Source organism: Solea solea, chromosome 2 (assembly GCF_958295425.1).
Source record: "Solea solea chromosome 2, fSolSol10.1, whole genome shotgun sequence".
Taxonomy (NCBI): Eukaryota; Metazoa; Chordata; class Actinopteri; order Pleuronectiformes; family Soleidae; genus Solea; species Solea solea.
The window spans coordinates 176,269-203,480 of NC_081135.1; the positions used below are offsets into that span (position 1 = coordinate 176,269).

Sequence of the window (27,212 nt, forward strand, 5' to 3'; positions counted from 1 at the left end):
TGTTCAGAGGAAGACATGAAGACGTTCAGAGGAAGACATGAAGACGTTCAGAGGAAGACATGAAGACGTTCAGAGGAGGACAGACATGAAGACGTTCAGAGCAGGACAGAGCACCTGAAAGTCTCAGCGTCTTGTTGTCCCTGTGATGCATTCAGGGACACAGAGAAATTTTTGTGGACATGTGAGACGGAGGCTCAGTGAACGTCTCACAGAGGAAAGTGTTAGCAGATGTCCTCCAGCTCCCCCACTTGGAAACGTCCTGGGGTTGGAACGGGGAGTGGAGAATAGGACGTCTTATTTTCCACGCCAGCTTAAATGAGTGTGTGTGAGGCCCGGGGAGCAGTGAACGCCTCGTCACAGAGGAAATCCCCCAAAACACCACACTCTCTCCAACTTATACTGCAGGTCCCTGAACACACCACAGACAGAGAGCTCAAACTGAACCTCATAGAGAAAGTTGCTGATTTTAGGTTCCAGTCAGTGTTACAGTGATTCTGTGACAGTAATCAGTGTGACACCGACTTCACTGCAAACAGTGAGGAAGTGATGTCAGTGAATTCAGCTGCTGTGATGACTCACTGTGACATCATCAAAGCTCACAGAGAAAGCTGTTGTTTTTAATTTTGCGCCGTTTATCTGCGATGTTACACTACCATGACCACACACAGCAGCTGAGCATTGTGGGTAATAAAACCGTAAAGACCAAGCCAAACAGATTCCTGTCCCCTAGAAACACAAAGTCACATTCCTTCCTGTCAACGCTCGACACACAGGTGAGGACAACGTGACTCCTTCCACACATTCAAAACTTTATTTACTAACCACTCTGCTGTCAACAGGTCGTCATGACGATTACTCACTCTCTCACACACACGTTGGATATTCATGACTTGAGGGGACATTGCATTGACTTACATTCATTTCCTGAAGACTAACTCTAACCTTAACCACAATTACTACTGGCCTAATCCTAATCCTAATCCTAACCTCAACCTAACCTTAAAACATGTCTTCACCTAAAAATGTAGTCATTTACGTTGTCTTGCTTTTTGTCCCCAAAAGGAAGACAAGTCCCCATAATGTGACTGTGTAAACAGTTTTAGGTCCCCACAACATTAGTAATACCCGTACACACAGACACACATTATAACATTTTTGTAACATAATTCACATTTATTGTGACAACATGAACGACATTGTAACGTAATGATTTTTTACACGTTTCAAGTGATGTTTTTGTGAAGTTGTAACGACATGAACGTGTGAAGTTACAGCGTAAATAAACTTCTCCTATTCAAAGAAAAACGTTGTAAACACGTGAAAACAAGAAAACAAATCTATGCTAACAGTGGGAACCAGGATTTATCGGACAGAAATGTAAACAATTGTGTGACGGACAACAAACAGAAGAGGCGGGGCTTGTTGATGTGCGCTGTCGCAATGCAGATTTAACGTCAAAGGATCGGAAAATACAGCAAAACAATCACGTCCCAAAGAAGCGGCGAAGGCACTGATGGGGCGGAGTCACAGACAGGAAACAGCTGAGGCGAACAATCAAAGATTAAGACAAAAACAGGAAACAGTGAAAACACACCAGGATTTACAGGTCAGAAGTCACACTGCAGGGTCAAAGTTCAGTTCAGGAGGAAAGTTGTCCAACAGAGAGGACACAGAAGACTCCTCCCTTTCAAAGGTCAAAGGGGAAGGCAGACAGCCAATCAGTGACAAAGTCATGACATCACTGCTGTCCTCTGTCTCTATGTGTCGAAGCTGCTGCGTCTCTCCAGGAACCTGAGGACAGACAAAGACAAACGTCTTCATGGTGTAATGAGTTGGACGCGGGTGTGAGACGTCCACGCGTTCCATTTACTCACACTTGTGTTTGTCGCACAAAGTCTGCGAAGTGTTGGTCTCTGGTACACAACTGGATGATCCTCAGACGCTCCTGGACCTCCTGCACACAAACATTCACTCATTCATACATTAATTTATTCATTTGTGCTTCTGGGTTCTCGTGTTTCTTGGTTCTCGTGTTTCCGGGTTCCCGTGTTTCCGGGTTCCCGTGTTTCCTGGTTCCCGTGTTTCCGGGTTCCCGTGTTTCCTGGTTCTCGTGTTTCCGGGTTCTCGTGTTACCGGGTTCTCGTGTTTTTGTTTTGTGGAAACTTTGTTCACACGAAATGTCGTCAAGCTCAAGAAAAACGATAAACAGCAACAACTCGTTTTGCCGACAGTGAGGAGCTCGCCGGGCTAGTTAGGCTAGCAGTTGCAGAAGCTATCAAGGAGGCGATTCTCACACTTGTTGAGGACGTGGTGGAGGACGTGGTGGAGGACGTGGTGGAGGACGTGTTGGAGGACGTGGTGTCTCAACTGACAAACATTGTAATCCTTTACAATATGTTGTTGTTGTTGGTTATTTCCTGTTCTCACAGAGAGGCTGTAAATCTTACCAGCCATGTTTTATTTGTATTCAGTGCTAAAATGCACCTACAGCCGACACCATGTTTGAACTCATGTAGCCCATTTACAGTTTTCATGATCATAACTATGGGATGGTACATTTGTATGTGTTATGGGGGGGGGGGGGGGGTCCTGCCCGTGCACTGGGAAGGAACACGCCGGCCGAGGATCACAGGTCTCACATGTTTTTACTTTTGTGTGGGTTTTTGTTTCCATGCCCTCTCTCGTTCTTTGGAGAGTGGCGGGTTCATTGGCGACAGGGGTTTTACGGTGGGATGATCTCTCTCAACTCTTTAGTTTCCCATTTTGTTGTTATGAACAGTATGCATGTAATGAATGTGGATGTTGCCTTTATACACGAATCTCACTTAAGAAATATAGACGTCCGTCGATTTTCAAACAAAGATTATTATGTGGCTGCCTCAGCATCACTGGACACCAAAACCAGGGGTTCATTAGTTGTACTGAGATGTAACCTCTCAGTAACTAGGACAGTTTGGTAGTGTGGATGGTAGGATTAGATCCTTAGATTAAGACTGAAGTTTATGCTTCATCCCAATATGAACCAGAGTTCTTTCCATCACCAGGATTTCTCGCTTCTCCTTGGTGCAGACATGAACTGTACTGTAAACATGATACTGGATAAATCTGTCTCACAGTTCCAAGTTTCAAAGCATTTTTTCCTGGACCCAACAGACCCGTACCAGTAGAGGGTATCTGGAATAGAGATTTGAATGGAGTAAATGATGGAGAGATTTGCTGGGACACAGTGTGGAAAAACCCTCAGTGGTACATTTTAAGTATGTTCACAGGATGTACCTCAGCCCAGGAGGGTCATCACATCTTTGTCCACTCAATGCTCAAGGGTCATTCTTGCATGTTCACTAGGAGCGGTTAGATTCTGGAAAGAAGTTTCTCTCACTTTAAGTGATATTCTTAAAATCAGGATCCCAGTCTCCCTGGGCTTATTTTTGCTTAATGGCGATGTCCCTGCAGCATAGACGTCTTCTCACCGCAGCCAAGAAGATGCTGGTCCTTAGGTCCAGCCTCCACATCCCTTGGCTTGGCAGCAGTGGGCAAGTTCGTTTCTTGAAATTGTTTTGATGGAGTGGTCTGTTGCCCGCCTACACGGGGCAACCCTAAGACTTTGCAGGCCTGGGAGGCAGCTCACGAGTTAGCGAAAGACAGGGTGCAGCACGGCCGACCTCGATTTTCATTTTATTTTTAATTAATTACTTCTTTTCTTTTCTTTTGGGGGAGAGATCCTGGGTGGGAGGTACATGGGAAGTGGCCTTGTGGGATACAGGGGTCGTAATGTTGTTACTTCCGTGCAAATATACAATTACTTTTGTTTGTGTTTAGTCTGTAATAAGATGTGAGTATATGTTTCTTATGTTTCCAATAAAAAAAAAACATACACACACACACATATAAATAGAAACCTCTGCACAGACCACTCACCTCTGTGGACAGCGTCGTGTTCTGGTAGACATGTTTCAAGTCCTCGCTGCTGTACTCTGGTAGGTCACGGTCACGGCGGCTGTAGTACTGCGGCAGGTCGTCGTCATAGCGACGGTAGTACTGCACGCCGACCGGATCACTCTCTAACGCGGGGCTGAACTTGCTGTCGCCGCGTCTGGAAGAGGACAAACACGTCTCTTAAATCCCAGTCAGTCCACGAAGACTAATCCAAAGACGGCGTGTCTCACCTCACCGGGTCCTCAGAGTCCTCGCCATCGTACTGCTCTCGCAGCGTCCTCGACAGGAAGAAGACGATGGCGCCCGCCACCACGAGGAAACCAGCCACGGAGGCGACGGCGATGCCGACCACCAGCGGCTCAGAGACGAACTCTTCGCAGTGCTCGCCACGATACCACCAGTTCTCTCCGACTCGACACCTGCAGACAGACCGCCAAAATAAAAGCTCTGCCTCAAATCCTCTCAGTCGTCTGAAGACAGTGATTCCAGCTCTGACCTGCAGATGGCGCCCTTGCCGGGGATGACGTCACATTTGCCGTCGTTGAGGCAGAAGTCGTACTGGACGTCGCAGACGCTCTGACACGGGAGGCCATCCACGCTCACGTGACCCGCGTCGCACACGCACTCGGCCTCGCCCGACCACGGGTTCACCTGACACCTGGAGAAGTCGTTACACGCCTGGAACTTACAGGGATCCGCCCCCTCACCTGAGACCACCACCAACAGGAAGTGAAAAAGAATCATTAATGAGTCTTTAAACTAAAGCACTTCCTGTTAATACAACATAATATATTCTTTAGAAATAATCTGTGATGTCATGTGACAGTGCATGTAGGGGGCGTGGCCTCACCAGTCCTGCAGTGAATCTGTGATTGATGAACAAAGATTATTATACAATTTATTATTTATCAACTACATTTAACACACACACACACACACACGCGCATGCACACACACACACGCGCACACATTGGTGGTAACACATTGTGTCCTCGTTATTAAACACAGAAAACGGTTCACTGTCCACCTGCACCTTCTGCGTTTATTAACCGTTTATTAACCGTTTATTAACCGTTAACAACGCAGCTCGGCCGCCATCTTGTTTCAACGTTCTTATAACTGATCATTATTGACTCACAAGAACATAAAGAATGATAATATTAAATTCACACAGGACATGTCCCTCAGAGGACACCGTGGTCCTCACAGTGACTTCATGTCCCTCAGAATGAGAGGATGAGAACCATGGTGACTCATTGATAGATTACAGTTATCAGACAGTCAGCGGCTCCTCTGATTGGCTCAGACAGATTAAAGAGCTGATGGAGGAAGAGACACGACAGTGGAGGACATGAGGACAAATCCTTTGATCTGCAGACTCCAAGTAAAAGCTACTCAAAACTTAATGTCCACTGTATTCACCTGGACAGGGAAAGAGACGGTTCATAATCTGTCCAGTTCAGCAGAGTCCACAGTGAGACAGGTGTCCTGCTGCTCACGTTCCTCTCAGACAGATTATCTCTGGTCTTAGTCCTGACCACAGAGACGTAGTGGACACAGATTATCTCCGGTCTAAGTCCTGACCACACCAAAGCTGCTCAGGACTCAACTATGCAGCACGGACAACTTACAACAATCACAAACACGTCTCAAACGTCCTCAAACACGTCTCAAACGTCCTCAAACACGTCTCAAACGTCCTCAAACACGTCTCAAATGCGTCAGAAACGTCCTCAAACATGTATTAAATGTCCTCAAACACGTCAGAAATGTCCTCAAACATGTCTCAAATGTCCTCAAACACGTCTCAAACATCCTCAAATAAAGAACCTGAAATCTAAAAAACCATGACCTGAGCTTTTACGATCCTTCATAGACCGACGGCTTTACCTGATTCTACGTCCAGTGAGTATTTGTCGATGGCCAGGTTCATGGTCTGGTAAGCAGTATCGGCGAAGTCCTCCAGGATCAGGTAGACGACATTGGTGACACCTTGGGGAACGGGTTTGCCAAATCTCATTCTGCTGTTAACCACAATGCTGCCGTTCCTGAAGTTCAGAATCTCCAGGTTCTTAAAGTTGTTCAAGTTGGACTGCAGATACGGGACCAGCTGTACAGAGAGGAGACAAAGACAAGTGTCAAGTATGAGGTGACATTGATAAGGGTTATTTACAGAAACCAGATTACTTTGAGGTCTCACCAATTGTAGGAACCGCTGCTCCAGGGCCTTGTACTCAGGAGAACTCTTGTTGAACAGGTCCATGGAGAAAGCCATGTTGGTCACCCTCAGACTGAAAAACACAGTCAGGGCTCTGCCTGGGCGGGTCGGTAATACGATAGCATCCAAATCTGACCCATGAGCCCCACTGGAATAACCACTGCTGTCGCCTTCAGTTGCCACACCACCGTACTGAAACAGGTCAAAGCTGACGTCGATGGTTGGCACGTTGGAGAAGCTATGCTCAGAAGTTTGTATCTCAGTAGCAGGGGTGTTGTTTTTGACGTCCTGTGGTGAGGAAATCATCTGGAAAACATCTGTAGCTTCTCCTGCTTGTGACGTATCAGTCGAGGCCACACGTTCGTCTGTGGAAGAAGCTTCTGAAGATGGCGCTGGAGGCGGAGCGCTTACTGGAACTTCCTCAACATCTTCATAACTCGGCAGTTCATTTTGAACCAGGTCCTCGTCTTCGGGAGCCGAATCTGACACTCGAGTGAAAGGCGAGTCCATCTCAGGTGAGAGCACGGCGCTGCTGCTGTTGCTGTCATCTGAATTTTTGGATGAAATTGAGATGGGTGCAACAGCTGTTGTAGTGACAACCATGACTTCATCCACGACCAGGTCTGTGCGAAGAGATTCAATCACCAGTGCTGCAGTTGTTGTTGTTGTTAAGGGATCAGTGGTGCCTATGTGCTGCTCCTCTAAGATCTCAACCTCACTGTGACCTGCAGATTCTGGCAGCTGTAGTTTGGGTATGTCAGTGAGTTCCTCCAGTCCTTGTGGTTCCTCTGTGACTGTTTTTAATCTAGACTCTTTGATTGTTACTGTGTGAAACACGACAAAAGCAGGGGCCTCTTTTGTTGAGGAGGCATCAGTATGAGAAACTTCAGCCTCCGCTTCCTCAACTACATCTTCTGTTGACATCAACTCAACTGTAACGACTGGAAGCTGAGTCACAGCTAAAGTAGTTACTTCTGTCACGTCAGATCTTCCTTGAAGCTCACCTGCCAATTCAGTTGGTTCAACAAAGACCTGGGCCTCACGGGTCCAAGTCTCAGATTCAGGAGAGTCTGTGACCGGTTGCAAATCCATGTGTGGTTCTGTTGAGGTATAGTCTTCATAGATGCCAGACATTTCAACTGTTTGTATGGACAGTTCATCATTCAATGCTACTTTGGGTGAGAATACAGGAGCTTCAGTTGTGGTTGAGTGTCGTGGGTCAGTGTTAATGTGTGGTGTGACAACGACAATTTCATGAAAAGGTTCCTCATTCCCACGGTTCAGCAATGACTCCCCAACAGCAGGAAATGTTGTTGTCTGCAGTGGAGGAACTTTTGTTACTTCTACTCCCATAGCATCCAAATCCACTTTCTCAGTAGTTGGCAGCTCAACAACAACCCACTCCTCCTCCTGGTCTTCTTCCTCCTCATCAGTTTCCTCCAGATCAGGAGGTGGTAGTACCTCCAGACTGTCATCCCTCTCCATGTACAAAACGCTACTGTCAGATGTTTGCCTTGACCAAAGATCAGGTTCCTGACCATCTCCAGAGAAACCAGAGCCAGATCCATCAGTCAACAGGGTCTCAGCACCCTTCTGATGCATCGTTGATGGAGGAGGAGTTCCAGCCAGGGCTCCTCTGGAAATGTGGTCACCGGCATCAGCAGTGTTACTGAGAAGAAATCCCTCGTCTTCAATATGTCCATTTTCTGTGAAGTAGAAAACACAAGTTTTAGTGTCAGGGACAAACACTGAAGAGTCACCAGAAAGATAAACGAGACTAATTCTCTTCTCACTATCTTGATTTGGTCGCTCCAGGTCCAACGTCTTGTCAGGGAACTCAGTCGGTGGAGAAGTTGTCCTCTCGTCAAACATGAAGACGTCGTTCTCACTCACGCTGCGACTCTGAGGATCTTTCCATGGATCAAAGGTGTCAAACAGGAAGTCGTCCTTCTTCAGGAACACGTCGTTAATTTCCACCTCATGGCTCGGAGCGTCCGGAGGCTTCTCTGCCGCTAAAACGTTGTCCTGAGGACAGACATATGACATCATACTTAAACTGATCTGAAGAAACAGAAACAGCTAATGAGTTATTGTGTATTTCAGACCCACCATGCTGCTGAAGGTGTTGGCCGGTTGACTCGTTGGCTTCACAGAAGGCAACAAATTCTCTGCTGCAGAGACAACAGTCAGTGTTTATAAAAGTGCGTTTACACCTAATGAGATGCAACTTTTTCTTTCTCAATTTACCGGTCAATCTACGCTCCAACCCTCACCTAAGGTAACAAACTGTGGGCAGTGACCAAAAGATGGGTGTCTGGGCTTACCCTAAGAGAAAGGGTGGGAAGTATGGACAGTTGGGAGATTAACCACCTGAGGAGTTCAGGCATCTAATCAGGATGCCTCCTGGACATCTCCCTCGGGAGGAGCTTTGGACACGCCCAACCGGAAGAAAGGCCCCGGGGCAGACCCAGGACACGCTTGAGAGATTAGATCTCTTGGCTGGCCTGGGAACGCCTCAGTGTCCCACTGGGAGAGCTGATTGACGTGGCTGGGTTAGGGAGTTTCTGGGCCCCACAGCTGAGACTGCTGTCCCCATGACCCAGACCCGGACAAGCAGTAGAAAACAAATGGACGGAGATTGAAACATGAGTAGATGCACAAAAACTAAAGTGTGCTGCAAGTTTGCAGCGGGAGCGGTATTGAGTTCGCTCTGCCGCACCATTGTGACGAAAAACAGGCAAACCTCTCGATCTACTGGTCAATCTTCGATCCTACCCTCAACTGTGTTCATAAGCCATGGGTTTTCTCAGAAGGGCAACTGGGGTCTCCCTCAGAGATAAGGAGGGACTTGGAGTAGTAGAGTAAGGATGCCATGCGGGGGGTGGTTCCTGACACGTCCAACTGGAAGAAGACCTTGGGACTAGGCAGAGAGATTTTAACTCCTCACTGGCCGGGGAGCACCTGGAGTTGGACCATGTAGGAAAAGGGAAGTCTGGGGCCCCTGCAAGCGCTGCTACCCCCGTGAACCAATCTGGGATAAGCAGTTAGCTTAGCATAAGGTCCAGGACAGCAGTCACTGGAATCATTTGTGTTGACTTGCACAAGGAAACTAGATTTAAGAGCTTTTCTACAAAGGACATTGAAGGCATCACCACTCTGTGTCGTACCGTTCTCCTGCGGTGGCGGCTCGGCTGGCGTCTCCAGGCTGCCGTTGGTCATGAAGTCATCTTTATGCAGCGCTTGTGTGATGTAGTTACGGAAGTCAGTGATGGTGTAGACAACAGTGGGCTGCTCGGCAGCACCAGGGTAACTCTTCTCCACAAGGTTGTTCTGCAGAGAGATGAAGTCCAGGGTGTCGTTGGGGATTCCACTTCCGTCTACCTCCAGCGTGATGGTGTAGTGAACCAGGACTACCAGACCACTGAGAGGAGAGGACACAAGTGACTTTATTAGGGCTGTAGCTAACAATTCTTTTCATAATCCAGTAATCTATAGATTATTTTCTCCATGAATCAAGTATTTGTTTGGTCCATAAAATGTCAAATGTCTTTGTTTTTGTCCACAAACCAAATTCTGCCAATGCCCCAGCATGGATCCTTGTGGTACACCACATGTAACATGAAGTACTGCTCTCTTTCACTCACAACATCCCTTTGACAAACCACAATGCAGTGATTCCCAAGGCCCCAAATGGGCCATCACAGTACTGCAGGTGGGCTGTTAAAGTCCATTAAATATAAATCAATCATCAATCAGTTTTTGTACTTTAATTTTAAGGGTTATGGTAAGTAAGTTAGACGGTGGATGGTGGACGGTGAGCGACTTATCCCACTTAACAGCTGAGGACTGTTAGACGTTAAGTGGAAATTAGAGCGGTGGCAGTGGAGCTGAGGGTGAAAGAGGATTTAAGACAGAGACTCTCTGAGGTCACGACCTTGTGACCAGTCAAGCCTCTGTGTGTGTGTGTGTGTGTGTGTGTGTGTGTGTGTGTTTGAGACTCACCGATTCAGATCCTTCTGAGGCCTAAGAACAAACACACACACACAGAGAAACCGTTAGATTCATGTAAACATTTCCTCACACACTTCACTGTCAGCTGTTCTCACCTGAACTCTAGGACGTGTGCGTCTTTAAACCCCGGCAGCCTCTCAAAGGCCTCTTCAATCTGCAGGACACACACAGGTCAAAGGTCACAGATACTAACTGTTGGTCCTGCACGTCTCGTGTTTGTTGACTGTAAGTGGTGAACGAAGAAGAACGCAGGGAACGAAGAAGAGCACGGCAAATGAAGAAGAACATGGTGAACGAAGAAGAACACGGTGAACGAAGAAGAACGCGGTGATGTAGGACATGAGTCAGGACTTTATCTACACAGACATTAGAACAGGACACACACACACACACACACACAGTCTGAGATAAAGACGTGAACATGTGACTCAGGGTTTTGTGTGGTTGTTGCCACAGGGGGTGCTCACAGGTTACAAAGGTCTTTATCGTGGAGTCCTGAGGCTGCTTCACATTCCCTCGTTAATGACACTAAACCAGAAACAGTCCCAGTGCTGCAGGAACATGTTCTGTTTCCTGGCACCGACTCACAATGACTCACTGCTCGCACACATTTGTCCTGTGAAGATTTTCCCTCTCTGCTTCTGCCGCTCGCTGCCAGAGACCAGGAAACTGACACACAACAACACAACAACACACCACAGAGCAACAGAGTGTGGAGAGGACGAGGAATCACAACAACACAACAACACACCACAGAGCAACAGAGTGTGGAGAGGACGAGGAATCACAAAAACACAACAACACAACAACACAACAACACACAACACACAACAGAGCAACAGAGTGTGGAGAGGACGAGGAATCACAAAAACACAACAACACAACAACACACAACAGAGCAACAGAGTGTGGAGAGGACGAGGAATCACAAAAACACAACAACACAACAACACAACAACACACAACAGAGCAACAGAGTGTGGAGAGGACGAGGAATCACAAAAACACAACAACACACCACAGAGCAACAGGGTTTGGAGAGGACGAGGAATCACAAAAACACAACAACACAACAACACACAACAGAGCAACAGAGTGTGGAGAGGACGAGGAATCACAAAAACACAACAACACACCACAAAGCAATCCTCATCCTCACACGTTCATCCTCACACATTAATCATCATACTTTCATCCTCACACATTAATCGTCATACTTTGATCCTCACACGTTCATCTGCATACGTTCATCCTCACACATTAATTGTCATACAATCATCTTCACACATTAATCGTCATACGTTCATCATCACACGTTAATCGTCATACGTTCATCCTCACATGTTCATCTTCATACGTTCATCCTCACACATTGACACACATGAATCCTCACACGTTCATCCTCACACATTAATCATCATAAATTCATCTTCACACATTAATCGTCATACGTTCATCCTCACACATTCATCTTCACACATGAATCCTCACACGTTCGTCCTCACACAGGTTGAGGTGAGATGTTCATGTTGAGGCACATTACGATACAACAGTGGATCTTTTACCTTACGTGTGAACCTTCGGGTCAGTTGCTGGTAGTGGAAGCTGCTTGGGTCTCTCAGAGCATCGTTATAGGTTTCTCCTCTAAGTTTAATGCTCAGATCCACCACCTGGTCCTTCAGGGGCCTCGGGGGCCGCAACAAAGTGTTGTCTATCTCGTTGCCAATCTGAAAGAGCCACAACAGAGACAGCAATCATACAGATTATGTGTTTGGTACCAAAAGTTGAATAAAGGTGTTGACTGACATCCGTCGATCTGTTTACCGAGTTCTCCGTGTCGTCCTCTAAACCAAAGCCGTTGTTCTCCAATAAGCTGCCATCGGTGTCATAAGGTCTCTCTGTCAGGTCAGGGAAGTTTCCATTATTGTACTCAACCACGTACTTGATTGCAACTCCCAAAGAGGGGCTGGGCGTGGCCTCCTCAGTAACCAGGGTACTCTGCACAGAAACACCCACAACAGTTTCTGACATGATTCTCTCTGAGGACTCAGATGGTTCTTCAGCTGGATCATCGGTCAGGATTTTCCCAGGATCCTCTGCTTTTATATGAACAGAGACGTCACCAACGTTCTCTCTGGGAACCACTGACGGAGTGAGGTCTTCTTTAGATGCAGGTTGCGGGGCAACCAATTCATAGGGATCTGGGGTGACCTCATGTGGGCTTTCTGATCCTAAAGTCATCCCTGAATACATGTGAGTCACAACACCTGAGGATTCACTTGCAGCTTCACTCGCAAACTCTGGGGTGACATCTATTTCAACGTGTCCAGGTTCTGGGAGCTTACTTTCTGGATCCTCCACCAGGGTAGGGCCCTCCATTGTGGTTGCTGGAGTTACTTGAAACACAGAGCTTCTTGGAGGTTCTGCATCATGGTTATCTGTTATCATGGGTTTACTTGTGTCTTCTAGAAGAACAGACCCTGAGAAGGTTTGTGGTCGTACCTCATGTGTAACCTCTGGTTTACCCACTTCTGCTCTTGGTTCTTCAACATCAACTTCTTCTCTATCCTCTAATATCTCACCTCCAGCTCCTTCTTCTGTTTTATCTACAGGTGTAAAGTCAAGGTCAATTACATCACCATCAGATTTGATATCAGGTTCTGCTTCTTTTACAGCATCCTCTGAGTGATTAAATGTGGTCACTACTCCGTGTTCTTCATCTTCAGGTTCTACAAGTATTTCTTCTCCACCTTCAGTTGGTTCTTCTGTTAACACAACTGTCCCCTCCTCTGCTTTCTGTGGTTCTTCAGCTGGAGATTCTACAGGAGCTAGTTTTTCTTTTTCCACTTTAGCAGCAGTGTCAGAGGCCTTTTCTTCTTCCGCTGCCTCCTCTGGTTTGTCTGTAGTGTGTGTTGCAGCTGGTTTATCTTCATAGGTTTTAACCACTGTAGTATTTGGTTTTATCTCCTTCGTGTCATAGATGTCGGTTTCCCTTTCATCATCTAAAGTCACCACAGAAGACTCAGAAGTAATCTCAGGCGTTAGTGTCACTTTCTCCTCGGGCATTTTGTCATCTTCACCAGCTTTTGTTTCTGTCTCTGTCATCACAGTAGAGGTTTCTGCAGTTGATACAGGTTCTTGTTCTGGTTCTTCCTCTGAATCTGGATCTGTAAATTTCAGGAGCAATTCAGTTGCGAGTACCTCTGTGTTGTCTTCAGTTTTATCTCGGCTAAGTTCTACAACAGCGTCTGAAGGATGTTCCACTGGTGATGTATGAAGGTTGCCTTCAGGTTCTTCAAGAAATGCTGCAGTTGGTCCTGTTCCAGTGGTGAGCTCAGGTGAATCCTCGGTGGGTTCTTCTAACACTGAACTTACATTTAGGATGACATCTACTAAAGAGTCGTTAATTTCTTCTTCTGGACCCTCTTCTGCACCACCACCTTCTGGGATCACCACCATGATGCCTTCTGACAAGTCCTCAGCACCAAGTTCTGGAGATACCCCCAGTCCTAAGTGATCCACAGAGACAGCTGCTGTCACTGGTACTACAGTGGTCTTACTAAGAACCTCAACAGCAGCTTCTGTCACAGCCTCACTCTTTGGGGTGACTTCTTGAAGCACCTCTTGGTCAAGTTCCACCACCACCTCACCAGGATTTATATCATCTGCAGATTCTACCGTCTGAATGGTTCCCTCTTCTTTGTGGGTAACAGAGTCTTCTGTGTCCTCAGCTGTGTCTCCAGCTTCAGATTCTGTGGGAGTGTCAGCATCAGTGAGGACTGACGGTGAAGTCGTCTCTGGTCCGAGTGTGAAAGCGTCTTCTGTCGAGTGAGAGTAAACCAAGGAAAAGAAAAGGATAAGCTGGACACTGAACTTTAACCGTTAACTCAAATGCTACTTAATGTTGGTTAAAGCTAAATGAAGAAAGATGTTTCCACCGAGTGGAGCGGTTCAGTTTGGTTCAGTACGGTTCAGTTTGATTCAGTTTGGTTCAGTTTGGTTCAGTACGGTTCAGTTTGGTTCAGTTTGGTTCAGTACGGTTCAGTTTGGTTCAGTTTGATTCAGTTTGATTTAGTTCGGTTCAGTAAGGTTCAGTTGGGTTCAGTACGGTTCAGTTTGGTTCAGTTTGGTTCAGTACGGTTCAGTACGGTTCAATACGGTTCAGTACAGTTCAGTTTGATTCAGTTTGATTCAGTACGGTTCAGTTTGGTTTAGTACGGTTCAGTTTGGTTCATACGGTTCAGTTTGGTTCAGTACGGTTCAGTACGGTTCAGTACAGTTCAGTACAGTTCAGTTTGGTTCAGTTCGGTTCAGTACGTAGTTTTATGTGTTTCCATGAGGAATAGAATAGAACCAAAATAACCAGCCTCAACATTCTGATCTTTAGCACCATTCCCTTAGGGTACCAAAGTCAAATGGTGTCCTCACTATAACAAAATGTCCTCACTTTGGAATCACAGGCTTGAACCAGGACTTTAGCAATCCAAACCAGACCAGGATCTTATCAGCTACACTGGTACCTGGACCTGGACCCAGAAGGTCTGACTGCCAGTATGAGACAGTTGGACTCATCTCCGCTGGAGCGTCCCCCACTGAGCAGACTGTAAATAGGCTTACTGGTCTATTCTGAGAGACAGAATCTGCCGTCTCCTGCCCCCCCCCCCCCCCCCACCCCCACCTTTAATCTTGGATGGACATTTAAGTGTTTGGACGTCTGACAGTCCCACATCTCTGTCCTTCACTCGGTCACCAGGTCAGCTCTGAGCTGTCATCATAATATCAACCATTTCAAAGTAAAAGTCTTTGTTTTTTCACAATAAAAATAGGAAAATAAATGTCAACTAATGTAATAAAACTCTTCTTTACTCTTTCAGCTCATGATTCTGAAATGTTTCTGGTTTCTCTGCTTCAGAAAAACAATGAACTAATTTTGGTTTGCGGACAAAAACAAGACAAACTCACCTGTGTCTGTCTGCGAGTGTCCAGCGTCAGAGCTGCGGGACAAAGACAGAGGACACACGGCTTAGTTTACGGCTTAGTTACATTTTTAAAGGGCAGTTTGGTGTATTTGAAGACTTTCTGTTTATGATATAAAAATCATTTATGAACGTTTCTAGTCTCACATTAACAAACACAGAGACATGAACAGTCAATCAAGAAAACATCTGTGAAGCATCACTCACTCTCTCTCATATATCATTATATATGTATATACTGTATACGTGGACACATATATGTATATATACATATATATGTATACATGTATATAATAACACTGATAAAGTGTTTAAAGGCCTACCTGCAGGGAGGAGGCGGCACTGAGGTGACGGACACACTGCAACAGGTGATGAAACAACACAGGCGTTAAAACAACAACAACATCAACAACAACAACATCAACAACAACACACACTGACCTGTTTAAAGACGTCGCCATGGAAACTCTCTGAAACACACAAACACGTCATGAGCAAAAACCGAGAAAAGTTCAAGGTCACATGAGACAAAAGTCCTTTTTTACCTTTTTAAGAAAGACAAGAAAAAGTGAGGAGATAAACTCACTGAATCACAGGTGGCGCTATGCCCTGACTCAGTTCATGTGCTGATATTTTCTCAATGAACAGCAAAGTTACAGCCCACTTCCTGTTTCAGATGGCCGACTTCCTGTGTGCAGATCATGCAGGAAGTGCCCAATAACTTTGCCGTACATCGACCGATGTGCTGGGAAATTGTTGCTCGTCTAAATCCACGATGACGTTCACTTTTTACAGTGCAGTTCACTTACGCTCCTGATGAAGGCGACGTGCTCCTCGGACCGGCTGAACAAGCTGCCCATGTCCATGACACTGACCGAGCCATTCATGCAGCGACCGACCCAGTCCTGGTACTCATTCCCCTCCGGCAGCCGGTCCCAGAAGATCTTAAAGGCCTCCCACACGGTCTCCTGACACACTGCCCACACACACACACACACACACAGTTGGACTAAGACCAGGGTTTCTAAATACTGGTCTAGGAGACCACCTGTCCTGCAGGTTTTAGATCTTTCCCTGGTCCAACACACCTGACTCAAATGAAGGGGTGGCAATCAGGATTCTGTAGAGCTTACTAAAATGCAGACTATTTGAATTAGGTGTGCTGGACCAGGATTGAGAACCCTGGACCTCTGACCTCTGAGGGATGGGCAGCCTTTAACCACAGCACATTTGACTTAAAGTCCATGAGAGCTTCACTGAACATGTCATGTAAAAGAAACACGGACAAACCTCTGAGGTGAAAGTAGCTCAGGTGGTTCTGGAAGACCTGGTCCTGAGTCTCCTGAGAACACAGTTTGACTCCACTAGGAAACAAGATGCTCCTCTTCCTCCGGGTCACAGCCGCGTGTTGTCGGTACAGAAGCTCATCTGAGGCCACCGTCGGATCTCCTGAACGTCCTCCGAGTTCCTGAAAGTCCACCGTTAGGTCACGAGTGGTCTCTGCAGGGACAGACAGCTGTCAATCAAACTGATTCACTTCAGTTCTACAACTCAACAAACTTTGACTGTTGGAGTAAACACAGACTTCTGATGCAGGACTTCATACTAACCTGTTTCCATCAACACGGTCCCTGAATCCAGCACAGTTCCTAGATCCAGCACAGTTCCGGAATCCAGCAGGGTCCCTGAATCCAGCACGGTCCCTGGATCCAGCACAGTCCCTGGATCCAACACAGTTACTGAATCCAGCAGGGTCCCTGAAACCAGCATAGTCCCGAGGCCCCACAGCACCAACCTCCCAAACATCACAGCCATGTCTCACAGACGTCTTACTTCCACCTCCTCTGTCCAACACTCGTCCATCCACGTCCGTGAGGCATCAATGTTTCACCAGGATTTTCTCTCTCTCAGGTGAGCAGATGGGTCTTGACTGTGGGCGGAGTCTTTTTTCTCTTTGCTCTAATCCCATTAGTTAAGCTGTTGGAGTGGATGAGTGTCAGTGCAGTGGAGCAGTGGTGGAGCAGTGGTGGAGCAGCGGGGCGGTGTTTGTTAAAGGAAATCAAAGGTAATAACTTACAAATGTGTTTTTAATCAGTGAGAGGGTGAATCTCCCTTGATTCAACAGGAGAAGTGAAACATCCTGGTGTTCACACACACACTAACCCAGTGACCTTTGACCTCAGCTTCTTAGTTTCAGGTGATCAATAACATCATTGATAAACAGGGAGGAGCTAAAGTCTGTGCAGGAGGAGTCTGGAGAGGCCTGAAAACTATCTCTGACACAGGAAGCCAGACTCTCAGGCTGTAGAGGACCAGAGGTGACCTGAACTTATTCAGCCAGTCCTGCTGCAGTCCTTCATCTGCATCACCACCGCTCACCTCCCACAGCTGCTGTCTGCAGTACAGGGGTCCCAGAGGGAACTGTTCTGGCTCTGTTCCTTTTTAACCCTGGACACTGCAGACTTCTACAGCACCCCCTCCTGTCACCTGAAGGCGTTCTCTGATGATTCATCACAGATGATGACGACAGAGAGAACAGAGAACAGAGAACTGATCCAGGATTTTGTAGACCGGTCCTCCAGATCAACGCGGGTAAAACTAAGGACCTGGTGGTGGATTTCTGCAGGAGACGCCACTGAACATCCAGGACATCGAGATGGTAACAAAGACCTGGGTGTTCACATAAACTGGACTGGACTGGTCAGGAAGGGTCAGAGCAGACTCTACCTGCTGAGGACACTAAGGTCCTAAAGACCTTCTATGACCCGTCTTTTGTGGACTGGTCTGCAGACTTCAGTCCTCAGAGGAGAAACCAATATATTTATATATTGTACTTGTTTATGATCTTTATCTGTAAATAAAGGATTAACTGATCTGATCCTAAACATCAATAACATCATTACGATCAATGACACGTGATCACGTTATAGATCACATGTTGTGGGTGTGGTCAGATAATTAGGAACACGTCTTAAATTTTTAATCTACTGTATGTTTTGATCAGCAGGTCCTGTCACATGACTTCCTGTCATAATGTTGACGATCGTATTTCAAAATAAGTGTGCAGTCTGGAAATGAGAATAAATAGGTTTTATTTTGAAAAAGTTGTTGTCATTTACAAACAAACGTTAGAAAAAGTTATTTCTGACTCTGATGCATCGTCACGATCAGACGCCGGATCTCCTCGCGCTTCTGTCGCACCTGTTGCCGTGGAAACCAGTGCTCCAAACGCAGCGGGAACTCAAAGTGCACAACGGGATTCTGCAGAGCCAATGAGAGAGCTCGATTCAGACCATCCGTCAATCATCTGAGGTCACAACTCAGCAATCAAACAGCAAAACATGGATTATCTGAGAAGGTTAGGATTATCAATGGATGAATGAGTGTGAATGGGTGAATACAGACAGACAGACAGACGTCACCTGCAGGAAGCTCTCTGTGTACTGCAGCAGGTAAAGACCACAGTCACTGCTGTTGTCCTGCTGAGGAACTCTGCAGCTGCAGCTCCTCATCTTCTCTGACGTGAAGACACGCGACGTCCCGCGCCGCACCGTCCACTCCACCTGCAGGTAACTGCAGGACAACAGAACATCATCAGACCATGGTCAGAACGTGGTCAGAACATGGTCTGAACATCATCAGACCATGGTCAGAACGTGGTCAGAACATGGTCTGAACATCATCAGACCATGGTCAGAACGTGGTCAGAACATGGTCTGAACATCATCACACCATGGTCAGAACATCATTAGAACATGGTCTGAACATGGTTAGAACATCATGGACTGATGGCGATCAGACGCGACTCTCACTCTCTGAGGAGTGTGCAGATGTTCTCGTGGTAGGACAGTTTCAGAGAGTCCATGACGAGGATGCACGGCCTGAAAACAACAGAAACAACAAAGACCATGAAAGACAAATGAGACAGAAACTAAGGTAAAGACGTTGATGAAGAGTTTGACTCACTTCTTCAGGACAGTGTCTCTGAGACGTCCCTGCTGGGTACAGTCCTGCAAATACAACAACCTTCTGATCAATCAGCAATAAGAAATAATCACACAATCAATAAACAACTTGGATATACATATTTACTTTGTTAAAATACATATTTATTTTCTAATTATGTTTTTTAGACACCAAATGTCACTGTATGTCCAAATCGCCACAATATCGTCCAAACATCGGCAGAATATCGTCCAAACATCGTCAGAATATCGTCCAAACATCGGCAGAATATCGTCCAAACATCGGCAGAATATCGTCCAAACATCGTCAGAATTGCCAGAATATTGTCTAAACATCGTCAGAATATTGTCAGAATATCGTCAGAATATCGTCCAAACATCGGCAGAATATTGTCCAAACATCGGCAGAATTGCCAGAATATTGTCCAAACATCGTCAGAATATCGTCCAAACATCGGCAGAATTGCCAGAATATCGTCCAATCATCGTCAGAATATCGCCCAAACATCAATAAAGACAATGTTTTGTATAATGTCTATAATCTTTAGTGTTGTATTTACCGGCGGTGGGTGTGGCCTCAGACTGTGTTTTCCCGCCACTCGCACTGATCCTGAAACACAGAACAGTGTTCTCAGAACATCTTAACAACATGTTCTGCAGACATTATCAAGACCTTCTCAAAAGGTCCTCTGAAAGTTCTCAAAGCTGTTCAAAACGGATCCGGTCCAGCCTATATCCAGGACATGATCAAAACCTACACCCCAGGCCGCCCACTTCGCTCTGCATCGGCAAACCGGCTCGCTGCCCCCTCACTGAGAGGATCGCAGAGGCATTTACAGAACTCAAGACTGTTCACTGTCCTCGCTCCCAAATGGTGGAACGAGCTCTCCATCGACATCCGGACAGCGGAAAGCCTCCACATCTTCCGCCGCCGACTAAAAACACATTTCTTCCGACTCTACCTCGACTAAGACGATGATGACGACGACAAAAAAAAAAAAAAAAAAAATACATCGCACTTACGACTAGCACTTCATAGTTTGATTTACTTGAAGCTCTTACTTACTTCTAGCTCTTATTTGTACCCAAATGTTTAAATGCACTTATTGTAAGTCGCTTTGGATAAAAGTGTCTGCTAAATGACATGTAATGTAATGTAAAAAATGTTCTCCAGGCGTTCCTGTGATGTCCTCAGGACATTCTCCAACACTTCTGGATCAACTGTCCAACATGTACAGTGGGTTGCATAAATATCTGCACCCCTTTAACTTTTTGACATTTTGCCATGCTGGGACCACAAACATAAATATATTTAATTGAAATTTCATGTGAAAGACACACACAGGAAAGGGGGTAGATACTTTTGTACACCCCACTTTTCAGTTTTTTATTCATAAAAAAAAAGTTCAAAATCTTTTCATTTCATTTCATTTCACTTAACGATTGTGTGTTCCTTAGTGTGTGTCTTTCACATAAAATTTCAATTGAATACATTTATGTTTCTGGTCCTAGCATGGCAAAATGTTGAAAAGTTAAAGGGGTGCGGATATTTATGCAACCCACTGCACATTTACATTTACACTCCAAAACCTTCCAGCTGATTCTTCTGGTGCAGAGGCTCATGAGTAAAGTAGTTTTAAGAGGCAGATTTGGACCTGCTCAATCTCATTTCCTGTTCACTGTCAACACAACTTCTACTTCCTGTTTTATTGTGAAACAGAAAGTTGAAGTTTCCATACACACTCACCTGTGGACCTGTGAAACTCCTCGTACTGAACGTCCTCCAGTCCAGGAAAACAAACCACCACCAGGAACCAGTGTGCCCTGACACACACACACACACACACACACACACACACACAAAGTGAGACAACAGTATGACCTTCACACCTGCAGGGTCAAAGGTCACATGTGTCCTTACTCTTGATTGACAGGCACAAACAAGAAGTCTTTGGTGAAAATGTCGACGTGCCGCGTCCACGTCTTCACCCGCTGGTGCCTCATGTGGCGATCGCTGGAAAAGCATCAGAGATTAAATCAGATTACAGATTAAGACTATTTGTGATTGGATGATTCTTCTTACGGGACAGAGGGGGCGTCGTCCTCGCCGGCGGCTCTCCGTCTGCTCAGCTGTTTGTAGAAGAAGCTGCTGAAGACGTGACTGCGCTCAGCCACGGCGCCGCCGACTCCCTCCAGGAGAAGGAACCTGGAGGACAGGGAGGACATGGTGAGGAAGTCAGCGCCCCCTGTGGCCTCTACACTCACACACAACCAACCACACTGACTTGAGGTAGAAGTCGATGATGACGTCGTTTAAGAACTCGCCGGCGTCTAAACAAACCAGGTCCTCCTTCGTGACACAGATGCTGCCTTTAGAGGGCGGTGGCGGGTACTGGATCAACCTGAGGACACAAAGACCAAGAACCTGAAAACTGTCAACCTGAGGACCCAAAGACCAGAACCTGAAAACTGTCAACCTGAGGACACAAAGACCAGAACCTGAAAACTGTCAACCTGAGGACACAAAGACCAGAACCTGAAAACTGTCAACCTGAGGACACAAAGACCAGAACCTGAAAACTGTCAACCTGAGGACACAAAGGAGGAGTAGGGATGTCCTGATATGACATCAGCATGACTCACTCACACTTTAAAGACTTATTTTGAACAGACTTGATCATGTGATATAAAACTTAAACACTGACACATTTATTATTAAACAATGGTTTCATCAACTTTAACCTTCAACAGAAGAATATGGTTCATTTAATCAGGAGGAATGTACCAAGTGCTTTCAGAGCAGCCAGGTTCACAGGTAACAGCGTGTCTTCAGAAAACACCCCCCTTGTTTTCATTATTTTGATTAGCCCAACCCACACAGGGTGAGTGACTCATCCCGCAGGTAAACCCGGAGCCCGAGGACCGGAGCCCTTTTTGGCTGATATCAGACCGATATCTGATATCAATATCGGATCGGGACATCTCTACTGAGGACACAGAGACCTGAACCTGAAAACTGTCCCCTCATTAACTCTAACACTAGTTTTACCTGTTGGGAAGCTGCTGCAGACCACATGAGTTCAGACTGGAGATTTTGTTTCTCAGAGCTCTTCTCACTGGACCAGGACCAGGATCAGGATCAGGATCAGGATCAGAGTCCTGCACAAACAGGCAGTGAACAAAGTTAAACCAGTGAACTGAGTGCCATCCTCAGACAGAAGGAGACGAGTGTCTTACTGCAGAGTGTCCCAGCAGTCTGAGGAGGTGCTGGTCCACAGGAGGAGGACAGCTGTGGAGGAGCATCAGTCCATCAGTCCAGTCCAGAGGGGAGGAGGGGGAGGAGGAGGAGCGCCCCCTCTGGTACTCCTCCATGTCCAAGATGGACGCCAACAGGGCGGAATGGAGCTCCTGCAGCTGCTCCTTCAGCACCAGCAGGAGGCAGCAGCAGGGAGGAGCTGAGGAGACAGGAGACACAGTGAGACCTCTGTGACCATTGTGACCTCTGTGACCTCTGAGACCTCTGTGACCTCTGAGACCTCTGAGACCACTGTGACCTCTAAGACCTCTGAGACCTCTGAGACCACTGTGACCTCTGTGACATCTGAAACCTCTGAGACCACTGTGACCTCTGAGACCACTGTGACCTCTAAGACCTCTGAAACCTCTGAGACCTCTGAGACCACTGTGACCTCTGTGACCTCTGTGACATCTGAAACCTCTGAGACCACTGTGACCTCTGAGACCTCTAAGACCTCTGAGACCTCTGTGACCTCTGTGACCTCTGTGCGACCACTGAAACACTGAGCTCTGCTCACCTGCGGAGGGCGACGTGCTCGCACTCACGGCCGACAGTTCTCGCTGCAGCAGGTTCGCCTGAGCGTCCGACACCCACAGGAAGAGCAGCGAGGGGGCCGGACCTTCCCACCCGTCCAACAGAGCTCCGTCCCGAGCCACGCCCCCATCCCATACACCGTAACCACGAACTTCAGACGCCACAACGGTCACCTCCCCGTCCTCTCCACCTGACACTGACACAGAACCTTCATCATCTTCATCATAGTCACTCAACTTTATTTAAACGTTCATGTTTTTACCTCTTAAAGGAACAGTGACACCGTTTCCTGTGACCTGAAACGCAGACAGACACAAGAGTGGTTCAATCCTCGGTTACCCCGGTCTGTGCTTGTGCTGGTATCTGTGCTGGCGTCTGTGCTGGTGTTGGTGTCTGTGCTGGCGTCTGTGCTGACGTCTGTACTGGCGTATGTGCTGGTGTATGTGCTGGTGTATGTGCTGGTGTCTGTGGTGGTGTCTGCGTCTGTGCTGTGTGTGTGCTGGTGTCGGTGTCTGTGCTGTGTGTGCTGGTGTCTGTGCTTGTGCTGGTATCTTTGCTGGCGTCTGTGTGTGCGTCTGTGCTGTGCTGTGGGTGCTGGCGTCTGTGCTGTGCTGTGTGTGTGCTGGTGTCTGTGCTTGTGCTGGCGTCTGTGCTGGTGTCGGTGTCTGTGCTGGCGTCTGTACTGGCGTATGTGCTGGCGTATGTGCTGGCGTCTGTGCTGGCGTCTGTGCTGGTGTCACCGTTGTGTGTCCGTTGGCGTTGGCGTGCGTCAGGCCGATGTGAAGTGAGCTGAACTCCAGCTGCAGGAAAGAAGGCGTGGTCAACAGCTCCTCAGTGTGACCTCGTTCCTCTGTGGAAAACTGACGAGCATGTCAGCAATCAGTGATGTCATCAGTTCATGTAAACATGTTTAAAACCTTCAGCCTCTCTTACCTGATCCAGACCTGAGTCTTTAGTCGGTTTACTGCTCATAGCTCCGCCCTTTTCTTCCTCCTCCTCGCTGGACAGAACAACTGAAGAGACAAATAATCAATGACAAGAATTCTCCTCTCATGGTTCTGTGCTTAATCTTTGTGCTCTAGTCTGTGTTGGTTCTGGTTGTGGTCTGTGTTGGTTCAGGTTCTGGTCTATGTTGGCTCTGGTTCTGGTCTGTGCTGGTTCTGGTCTATGTTGACTTTGGTTCTGGTCTGTGTTGGTTCTGGTCTGTCTTGATTCTGGTCTGTCTTGATTTTGGTTCTTGTCAGTGTTGGTTCTGGTCTGTGTTGGCTCTGGTTCTGGTCTGTGTTGGCTCTGGTTCTGGTCTGTGTTAATTCTGGTCTGTGTCGGTTCTGCTCTGTGTTGATTCTGATCTGTGTTTGTTCTGGTCTGTGTTTGTTCTGGTCTGTGGTAGTTCTGGTCTGTGTTGATTATGGTCTGTGTTGGTTATGGTTCTTGTCTATGTTGGTTCTGGTCTGTGTTAGTTGTGGTCTACGTTGATTCTGGTCTGCCTTAATTGTGGTAAGTGTTGATTCTGGTCTGTGTTGGTTCTGGTTCTTGTCTGTGTTGATTCTGGTCTGTGCTGGTTCTGGTCTGTGTTAGTTCTTGTCTGTGCTGGTTCTGGTCTGTGTTGATTCTGGTCTTTGTTGATTTTGGTCTGTGTTGGTTCTGGTCTGTCTTGGTTCTGGTCTGTCTTGGTTCTGATTCTTGTCTGTGTTGGTTCTGGTTCTTGTCTGTGCTGGTTCCGGTCTGTGTTGATTCTAATCTGTGTAGGTTCTGGTCTGTGTTAATTCTGGTTTTTGTCTGTGCTGGTTCTGGTCTGTGCTGGTTCTGGTATGTGCTGGTTCTGGTCTGTGTTGGTTCTGGTATGTGCTGGTTCTGGTCTGTGTTGGTTCTGGTCTGTGTTGGTTCTGGTTCTGGTCTATGCTGGTTCTGATTCTGGTCTGTGTTGATTCTGGTCTGTGTTGATTCTGGTTCTGGTCTTACTCACTGGGTTCTAAAGGCCTGTGTTTGGGTCTCCTCGGTCTAAGATGGCCGACATCCTTCCTGGCTTTGAACTCTCTCCACCTGCGTCTCTCTCTCTCCCTCGCGTCCTCTAGGTCGCTGCTCTTCCACGCTGTCCGGTTGAGACTCCGCCTCCTGTCCAGCGCCACCTTTGCCGTCTTCTCTGCAGAGGACGAGGACGGTCTGAGGACGAAGTGGTCTTCTGACACAGGATCTGAACTGGACTGAGAGGAGCTGGCGGGTTTCTCAGGACATGTTGGTGTGTTACTCTGAAACATCAAACACAGCCATGTTTCATCTTTAAAATAAACAAAACCACTTGCGTGACCTTTGACCTTGGACTGACCTGATCTCCCCTCTGACTCCCAGCATGCTCCTGTCCTCGCAGCGCTGCCAGAGAGTCCACGGCCACCACAGAGATGGACAGAGCTGGACAGACGGTCAACATTAGTCCATCAGACACGTGTCCATCATGAATTTGAGAATCAGAAGAACAGATCATCTCACCAGAGGACTCACTCTTCTTCTTCTGTGGTGGAGACGCAGTCCACTCTGAGGACGCCTCAGGCTGCAGCAGCCGGTCAGATGCTCTCTTAGGACGCCATCTGCTGGAGGACACGTGACATGACGACAACATCTCTACAGCAAGAAAAACGAGACACTCTGCCACAGCGACTCACTCGTTGGTGTGGGACAGCGAGTATGACGCCTCCGCTCTCTGACCTGAGCTTCCTGCTGCTCTGTGATTGGCTGCTGATGCTCCGCCTCTGCCCAGTCTGTTAAGTCCCAGCAGCGTCTTCACTTTGTCTCTAAACGGAGGTTGAAGCGACTTCCTGAACAAACGAGAACAAAAACATCACCGATCGTGGCCCAGAGTGTGGTGTGATTACAGCCCCAGCCAGCAGGGGGTGTTTCACTCACCTGTGTCTGTTTAAAGACAAGCCCAGGGTGTTCCCAGCATGCATCTTGTCAGGCTGGTTCCCATAACCCTGTTCACAGCAAACACAGCAGCAGAATGAAAACACACGTCTAAAATTCCACCTTAACTACACCCACCTGCATTGGCTAGATCTCCTTAAAAGAACAAGAATATCACAGAATTTCAAATACCACCTAAAACAATTACCACCTGCTGTAAACAAAGAATACTTCCTTAAAAGAATCAGAAACAACAACTTTAAAGTTACCACAGACGGAGACAGAACAGAAATACCACCTTAAAATTTGGGGCGGGGCACTGAAGGCGAGACAGCGGTGACTGCAGGTGCAGGTGGGCGGAGTCTGACTCTGACTGATGTTTCTTCTTTGGGATTTTGAACTGAGACGCCATCCTGTCAACACGAGGTCACGTGACACTTAAACTGAGACGAGATCTGGATCAAAAACTGTAACAATGCACTGGTAATTGAGTCCATCACAGAAAACCACGTGACAAAAAGCTTCTTCACAAACAAACTACTCTGATTTGTATGTCTCCTCATAATTAGACATTTTGTAGGTGATGTTCTGAATGGGGACACAGCCTCACAGCCAGTGAGCTTTAGTTTTTTTACAGTTTGAGCTGCAGTAAGTGTTTTACTTTAGGGCCGAATTTTCCAGCAGAATTCCCTCATTAAGAAGAAGTCGTTGATATTATCTCACCGTGTGTCTAAATTCTTGTTTGAGTAAGAACATCTTTTAATTTGCACATTGGTTCACGGGGTTCCTGCTGTAGGCGCACTTCCGGCACCTTGCCTTAAAACCGTCGCCTCGAAGATGGAGTCGTCTCATTCTATTTTGTTCGAATATGAAGTAATGTTGCAGTTTAAAGGAAGTTAAATCAGCCATTTACTTTAAATGTACCAACCTAATGACAGCCAGCCGAGCTAAGACGCTAACTAGCCGGTGAGCTAAGTTAGCTGCTGGCTGACTCCTCCTCCTCCTGCTTCTGGTCAAACGCTGGTAAAATTGTTCCGGGCCTCATGAAGCGGGAAACTGCAGCTGTCCGCTGAGTTAAAAGCGGCAGAAAACGGACTTTAGTTTAATTTTAAAACCACATTCGACTTTTTGTGTCGCTCCGCTGCTCTGATAAACAGACCACAAACCAGTGACGTCATCACGTTATTGTTTGACGCTTCTTTATGCTTGAATGGCGGATGGCACATCTGTTTATCAGTGCATTACCGCCACCTACTGGGCTGGAGTGCAAACCAAAAAATATATAATACAAATAAATATAAAAATATAACAATCAGGAACTGACTAAATCCTGTTTATTATCAACGTCACTTTCAGTTACAACGAGCACGATAAAA

General features: G+C 46.9%; 2 protein-coding genes across 8 annotated transcripts; both read right to left on the minus strand.

Annotated features, from left to right (window-relative positions):
* Positions 1-1,202: 1,202 nt before the first annotated feature.
* impg2b (interphotoreceptor matrix proteoglycan 2b) lies at positions 1,203-16,831 on the minus strand. Its single transcript, XM_058622114.1, has 20 exons — positions 16,752-16,831; positions 16,432-16,641; positions 15,951-16,117; positions 15,583-15,611; positions 15,465-15,500; positions 15,128-15,159; positions 11,990-13,986; positions 11,731-11,892; positions 10,261-10,319; positions 10,157-10,177; positions 9,322-9,575; positions 8,264-8,325; positions 7,948-8,179; positions 6,137-7,860; positions 5,827-6,046; positions 4,433-4,643; positions 4,167-4,355; positions 3,919-4,093; positions 1,875-1,954; positions 1,203-1,791 (listed from the first exon to the last, which is right to left on the minus strand). The coding sequence occupies exons 1-20, from the start codon at positions 16,759-16,761 to the stop codon at positions 1,758-1,760; spliced, it is 5,904 nt and encodes a 1,967-aa protein (XP_058478097.1). The 5' UTR covers positions 16,762-16,831; the 3' UTR covers positions 1,203-1,757.
* Positions 16,832-18,216: 1,385 nt separating this feature from the next.
* Positions 18,217-27,034, minus strand: senp7b (SUMO specific peptidase 7b). Of its 7 annotated transcripts, none has more exons than XM_058622536.1 (23): positions 26,765-27,034; positions 26,560-26,689; positions 26,135-26,249; positions 25,840-25,907; positions 25,599-25,751; positions 25,426-25,526; positions 25,265-25,347; positions 24,905-25,187; positions 23,872-23,951; positions 23,679-23,798; positions 23,201-23,234; positions 22,922-23,134; positions 22,344-22,561; positions 22,156-22,265; positions 21,392-21,508; positions 21,190-21,312; positions 21,028-21,120; positions 20,854-20,930; positions 19,667-19,716; positions 19,108-19,151; positions 18,954-19,022; positions 18,564-18,714; positions 18,217-18,402 (listed from the first exon to the last, which is right to left on the minus strand). In XM_058622536.1, the coding sequence occupies exons 3-23, from the start codon at positions 26,246-26,248 to the stop codon at positions 18,280-18,282; spliced, it is 2,424 nt and encodes an 807-aa protein (XP_058478519.1). In that variant the 5' UTR covers position 26,249; positions 26,560-26,689; positions 26,765-27,034; the 3' UTR covers positions 18,217-18,279. The 7 variants fall into 7 exon arrangements, with proteins under 7 accessions (XP_058478519.1, XP_058478517.1, XP_058478522.1 ...); XM_058622534.1 differs by having other exon boundaries at positions 26,135-26,279; XM_058622539.1 differs by lacking the exon at positions 26,560-26,689 and having other exon boundaries at positions 25,438-25,523.
* Positions 27,035-27,212: the final 178 nt, after the last annotated feature.

Coding starts and splice junctions, on each gene's coding strand:
- senp7b (XM_058622532.1), bottom strand. CDS start 26,248: ATGGCGTCTCAGTTCAAAATCCCAAAGAAGAAACATCAGTCAGAGTCA. Junction 23,135..23,200: donor TGTCACTGTTCCTTTAAGAG/GTAAAAACATGA, acceptor GTTCTGTGTCAG/TGTCAGGTGGAGAGGACGGG. Junction 18,403..18,563: donor ACACAGAGAGCTTCCTGCAG/GTGACGTCTGTC, acceptor TTGGCTCTGCAG/AATCCCGTTGTGCACTTTGA.
- impg2b (XM_058622114.1), bottom strand. Junction 15,501..15,582: donor ATGGCGACGTCTTTAAACAG/GTCAGTGTGTGT, acceptor CACCTGTTGCAG/TGTGTCCGTCACCTCAGTGC. Junction 4,356..4,432: donor GGCAAGGGCGCCATCTGCAG/GTCAGAGCTGGA, acceptor GTCTGTCTGCAG/GTGTCGAGTCGGAGAGAACT.